Source organism: Haplochromis burtoni, unplaced genomic scaffold (assembly GCF_018398535.1).
Source record: "Haplochromis burtoni strain Fernald_Lab_line unplaced genomic scaffold, NCSU_Asbu1 Contig_2446, whole genome shotgun sequence".
In the NCBI taxonomy this organism is placed as follows: Eukaryota; Metazoa; Chordata; class Actinopteri; order Cichliformes; family Cichlidae; genus Haplochromis; species Haplochromis burtoni.
The window spans coordinates 1-6255 of record NW_024584807.1 but is presented as its reverse complement, the minus strand read 5'-3'; the positions used below and the strand labels follow the sequence as shown (position 1 = coordinate 6255).

Genomic DNA, 6255 nt, shown 5'->3' with positions numbered 1-6255 from the left:
CCAAAAATTACCCCAGCTGACCTAGGGTTCAGTAAACCAGGGTCTGCATACAGCTTGAGACTGCCAAAATCCAGTATATACCCCCTTGTTATTTTACCAGTACGCTGTATATCCCTCCTGAATCAGGGGAAGGGGCTTCTATGGGATGCAGAGCACCTACGCAACCTCTAATAGTGGGCACTCATAGAGGAGGCTTCCCGACCAGCTGAAACTCCAGCACTCCTGCCTTGGAGCTGGCATGGCCCCCAGTAAGTTGGAAGCAGGGCCTGGAGCCACCAGGCAGAAGAACAGGGAGTAATGGAGCCTAAATTCCAGAATTTATATCACATTTCAGGCATTTGTAAATACTAGAATCAGTGAAAAAAGTGGCACTTCCACTCGATTGTAAGCCCAAGTTCTGAACATAACCTACTCCGAACCAGGTCATAGGTTTAGTATCAGTTGCCACGGTGATCGAGCCAGATAAAAAAAGAGCCACCTTAATGACACTCGAAATCATTTTAGCACAACATACCTCACTCAGACTAGACTAGGCTTCCACGGTCTCACCCGCAATCCTTTCCATTAATGCCCCCAAAACACTTACTTTTTGTAACTGATTCACAAATGCAAATAGATTTAAATTTAAAGGTAGCTGTTTATGCTATAATATAACTCAGATTTTAAATTTTCATCAGTGGAAAAGTCTGAACCCTGACCTGAGAGTTTGGAGTTTGCAGTATGGACTCTTCAGTCCATCAGACAGAAGCTTCACTCCCGGACTCTTCAGGTCATTGTTATTTAGATCCAGCTCTCTCAGAGCAGAAGATTGAGAACAGAGAACTGAGGACAGAGCTTCACAGCTTCTCTCTGAGAGGTTACAGTCACTCAGTCTGAAAAATAACCAGAAAAGGAAAAACAAATATGTTGGTGTGCAATGTAATTCAATCACCATAAATATAATAAATACACAATTAATAACAATTTAAGTCCAGAAAAAAATATAAAACTCCTTGAGTTTGCTGGGTAACAATATAATTTAATATCTAAACGGAAACCAATGAGGACCTGAAACATTTACTGGTATAACAAAATCTTCATTTTTCCACCAAATTTAAATCTTTCAAATATGCAGCTCTGTACTTGCTAGCACAGAACCGCATAGTACTGACTTTTGGTACTATTGGTCACTTTCCTAATACTAATACAGTTCAAAGTAATCATTATTAATCACATACTGAAAACTGATGTAGTTCCTTGTCTATTCCTCTAAGTGAAATGGAAGTATGCTACTCTAATTACTCTGGCTTTTGATGTATAAGCTGTGAAAACAAATTGAAACGTAATTTCCAAGTCTTGAATTTAAACATAATTTCAACAAAGATTACAGTAGGATGTACCTGTGTGTTAATATATTTATAATCTGCTTTGTGTGAAACTGTCCTTTAAACAGTGACCATTTAAAAAAACAGCATCCCTGCTGGAGTATAACATGCTTTCTACTGAAGCACTGAACCCAGGTTAGTTACAAACAAAGCAATGATTACAACATAAGAATATGTACAGTGCTGTTGAAAAGTATTTGCCCCTCTATCTTTATGTGAAGTACCAGCAAACTCCACAGAGAAATTTCCCGGTCAACTTGTAGATCCAAAGCCAGGATTTTGTTGTGCTGAGGCATTTAATGACTGCATTTTGCCCAAATGAAATATCCATTTTTTAAAATCAAGATTTTAGGGGAAAAATGCTTCCTAAACCCAATAACTGTCTCTGCTACCTTTTTCAGTGAGAATTGCAATCAGTCATGTAAATCCCGAGTGATTCACATTTTGGCACGGTGAAAAAAGTTACTTTGAGAAGTCTAAGGAGCTTGGAAAGAAAAGTGTCTTGACTTCTTTAAGTTGCTTGAAGAAGTTTCACCTCTCATCCGAGAAGCTTCTTAAGTTCTAGGGTCAAATCTCAGATTTAAGTCTGTGGGAGTGTCCCCCCAAGAGAGACAATAAACCCCCTAATGATACTCTAATGATACACATGAGGTGTGAAAACAGGTGAAGGTCATAATCAGCCAAGGTTTTGGGTGAGCTCATTGTGAAACCTATCATGTGATTTCCTGATGTCAAATGGCCCAGGATGTGAGTGGGTGTTAAGGCGTCAGGGTAGGGAACTTCCCAGACGGATCCAAAGAGTGTCCATTGTCCCTCTTGGGGGGACACTCCCACTGGGCTTAAATCTGGGACTCTCCACTATTTGACCCTAGAACTGAAGAAGCTTCTCGGATGAGAGATGAAACGTCTTCAAGCAACTTAATGAAGTCCAGACGCTTTTCTTTCCAAGCTCCTTAGACTACGATGACCTGGATGACTGAGAACCTTCACAGATGTTAGTTTGAGAAGTTATTGACTGCCTCCTCTTGTTAAATCGTGAATTACCTGTGATTAACCACACTTTTTTAAGCTGGAGTACAATTTCACTAGCCAAAATCAGGCTTGATTGCTGCTATATGTGTTGAATAATAAAACTGTTTGAATACATTTTCAAGAAAATGCCACTTTGCCATTATGAGGTATTGTGTATAGAATTTTGAAGTGAAAAATGAATTGAATGAATTTTCAAATATGGATGTAACATGACAAAACTGAAGGACTGAATACTTTTGAAACTATACTTACAAAGCTTTGTTGGAGGCTTTCACCACTGGCAGCAGCCTCAGAAGAGCCTCCTCTGAAGCAGAGTATTTCTTCAGATCAAACACATCCAGATCTTTTTCTGATGAGATTAAGATGAAGACCAGAGCTGACCACTGAGCAGGAGACAGTTTATCTGTGGAGAGACTTCCTGATCTCAACGACTGTTGAATCTCCTCCACTAGAGAATGATCATTCAGTTCATTCAGACAGTGGAACAGATTGATGCTTTTCTCTGCAGACAGATTCTCACTGAGCTTCTCCTTGATGTACTGGACAGTTTCCTGATTGGTCTGTGAGCTACCTTCTGTCTGTGTCAACAGACCACGTAGGAGAGTCTGACTGTTCTGCAGTGAAACACCCAGGAGGAAGCGGAGGAACAAGTCCAGGTGTCCATTTGGGCTCTCTAAGGCCTTATTTACAGCACTGTGGTAGAAGTGCTTCCTAACAGATCCCTTTGTTTCAGACTTCTGAGGGGTTGCTTCTTCTTCCTCAAGCAGACTGACTCCAGAGTCGATGAAGGTCAGATGGACATGAAGAGCAGCCAGAAACTCCTGAACACTCAGATGGATGAAGCAGTACACCTTGTCCTGGTACAGTCCTCTCTCCTCTTTAAAGATCTGTGTGAACACTCCTGAGTACACTGAGGCTGCTTTGATATCGATGCCACATTCTGTCAGGTCAAATTCATAGAAGATCAGGTTTCCTTTCTGCAGCTGTTTAAAAGCCAGTTTTCCCAGAGACTCAATCATCTTTCTGCTCTCTGGACTCCAATGTGGATCTGTCTCAGCTCCTCCATCATACTTGACCTTCTTCACTTTGGCCTGGACCACCAGGAAGTGGATGTACATCTCAGTCAGGTTCTTGGGCAGCTCTCCTCCCTCTCTGGTTCTCAGCACATCCTCCAGAACTGTAGCAGTGATCCAGCAGAAGACTGGGATGTGACACATGATGTGGAGGCTTCGTGATGTCTTGATGTGGGAGACGATCCTGTTGCCATGCCTCTCATCTCTGAATCTTTTTCTGAAGTACTCCTCCTTCTGTGGGTCAGTGAAACCTCTGACCTCTGTTACCATGTCAACACATTTAGGTGGGATCTGATTGGCTGCTGCAGGTCGTGTGGTTATCCAGAGGTGCGCAGAAGGAAGGAGGTTCCCCCTGACGAGGTTTATCAACACCACATCCAGTGAAGTGGATTTTCTAGGATCAGTTAGGATTTTAGTGTTGTAGAAGTCCAGAGGAAGTCGACACTCATCCAGACCATCAAAGATGAACACAACCTGGAAGTCTTCAAAGCTGCAGATTCCTGCTTCTTTGGTTTCAGTAAAAAAGTGATGAACAAGTTCCACCAAACTGAACTTTTCCTCTTTAAGCACATTCAGCTCTCTGAAAGTGAATGGAAATATGAACTGGATGTCCTCGTTGGCTTTGTCTTCAGCCCAATCCAGACTGAACTTCTGTGTTAAGACTGTTTTCCCAATGCCAGCCACTCCCTTTGTCAGCACTGTTCTGACTGGTTCATCTCTTACAGGTGAGGCTTTAAAGATGTCTTCTTGTCTGATTATTGTTTCTGGTCTGTCTGTTTTCCTGGATGCTGTTTCAATCTGCCTGATCTCATGTTCTTTATTGACCTCATCAGTCCCTCCCTCTGTGATGTAGAGCTCTGTGTAGATTTGATTCAGAAGGGTTGGGTTTCCTGCTTTGGCGATCCCCTCAAACACACACTGGAACTTCTTCTTCAGCTTAGATTTAAGTTCACGCTGACAAGCAGCAGCAAGATATTCTGAATATATTGAAATTATTATCAGTTCCATCAAGTCCATATGACAATTTTTAGTACATGTTGGTCAATCTCAAAAGACATTCATAAATGATAAATTTCACTAGCAGCTTAAATCTTAATAAAAATCCTCTTACTGCTCTGTAGATGGTCAGCCAGCTCCTCTTCCTTCATTCTCCTCAGTGAGTTCAATGTGATCCTCACCAATGCCTCTTTGCTGCTCCACTTCTGCTCATCTTCATCCAGTTTCTGTCTCTCAAAGCATTCTGGGTAATCTGGACTAAGAACGGTCTTGATCTTCTTCAGCTCATTCTTCACAAAAGTGATGATGTCATCCTCCAGGATCTGGAACAGAATACTTTATGAATGACCCAATCAGTTAAAGTTTGTGTTGTGTATATTCCCCTTTTGGGGTTCTTTTTAAATGTAAAGACAAAACCTGGTTTTACATCATCCACTGACAACATCCACTTTTGTTAGGTTCTTATAGGTTATTCTAGTCTTTAAAAAAAGAACAGAACCCTGGGGTGTATACTTCCAGACCACAAAATTAAATCCCATACAAGTGCCATAGATCATTAGATGGGAGTTACTATAATGAATGCGGCTGTTGATTGTACTTCACTCAGGACTGCTAGTAAGGTGTATCATGTAGAGGATGTGGGGTAGGCATTCATACAGTAGTAGTGAGTGCTGGGTGAATCCCTCCACCACCAACTTAAATCAGTTTCTGTTAACCTATAGTGATAATACCCCTAGGATCCTTTAAATGGAGAGCCAGTCGAGATTTCTGTAGAGAAATGGGATCTTAACGTGTACAAACCATAAATATGGACTCCAGGTGTGTCTGCTGGGCAGACTGACCACTGAGAACCTCTGAGCTTTCCTTGTCCACTCTGTGGGGGAATCATGAAGTATTAGTTAAAGCACGAAGTAACAATCCAGTTAGTCATTGTTTGACTCTCAGATTAGCTGGGCTAGTTATAAATGATCACATGTCCAGTTACTGCCACTGAAAATTAAAAGCTCAGTTTAGTGTTTTAATTTTAATATCATCCTCTTCTGGGCATCAGTCCTCAGAGAACCTCTGCAGTGATGCATGATAATTAGCCACCCTTCGGAGGAAGCCCATTTCCACTACTTGTATCCACAATCTTTCATTGACTACCCACAGCTCGTGACCATAGGTGAGGGCAGGGACCTAGATCAACCAGTAAATTGAGAGCTTCACTTTTACACTCAGCTTTCTTTTCACCACGATGGACCAGTACAGCAGCCGCAGCACCAATCCGTCTGTTGATCTCCTGCTCACTTCTGCCATCACTCATGAGCAAGGCCCCAAGATAATTGAACTCCTCCACTTGGGACAGGAACTCGTTCCAAATCTGAGGCCCATGGCCTCAGATTTAGTGAAGGTTACAATGATCTTCTTATAGCCTCTGACAGTGGACTCATCTCTGTGCTTGTCCTGCTAGACCTCAGTGCAGCATTCAATACTGTCGACCATAATATTCTATTAGAAAGATCAGAGCATGCATATTACGGGTACTGCGTGCAGTGGTTTGTATCATATCTATCTAGTAGACTCCAATTTGTTCATGTAAATGGAGAGTCCTCTTCACACACTGAGGTTAATTATGGAGTTCCACAGGGTTTAATGCTAGGACCAATTCTGTTTACATTATACATGCTTCCCCTCGGCAGTATCATCAGAAGACATAGCATAGAGGAGAGGAGCGAATAGACGCATCAGAGGAGCAGGTGAGTAAGTGACGGAAGTGACGGACAAGGTAAGCGACTCATGTTGTAACT

General features: G+C 42.0%; 1 protein-coding gene across 1 annotated transcript; it reads right to left on the bottom strand.

Annotated features, from left to right (window-relative positions):
• Nucleotides 1-513: 513 nt before the first annotated feature.
• Nucleotides 514-5338, bottom strand: LOC102299174 (protein NLRC3-like). The gene is made up of 4 exons (XM_014331423.2): nucleotides 5267-5338; nucleotides 4581-4788; nucleotides 2649-4446; nucleotides 514-872 (listed from the first exon to the last, which is right to left on the bottom strand). Exons 1-4 carry the CDS (start codon nucleotides 5267-5269, stop codon nucleotides 674-676), a joined length of 2208 nt encoding a protein of 735 aa, XP_014186909.2. The 5' UTR covers nucleotides 5270-5338; the 3' UTR covers nucleotides 514-673.
• Between the last annotated feature and the right edge of the window lie 917 nt (nucleotides 5339-6255).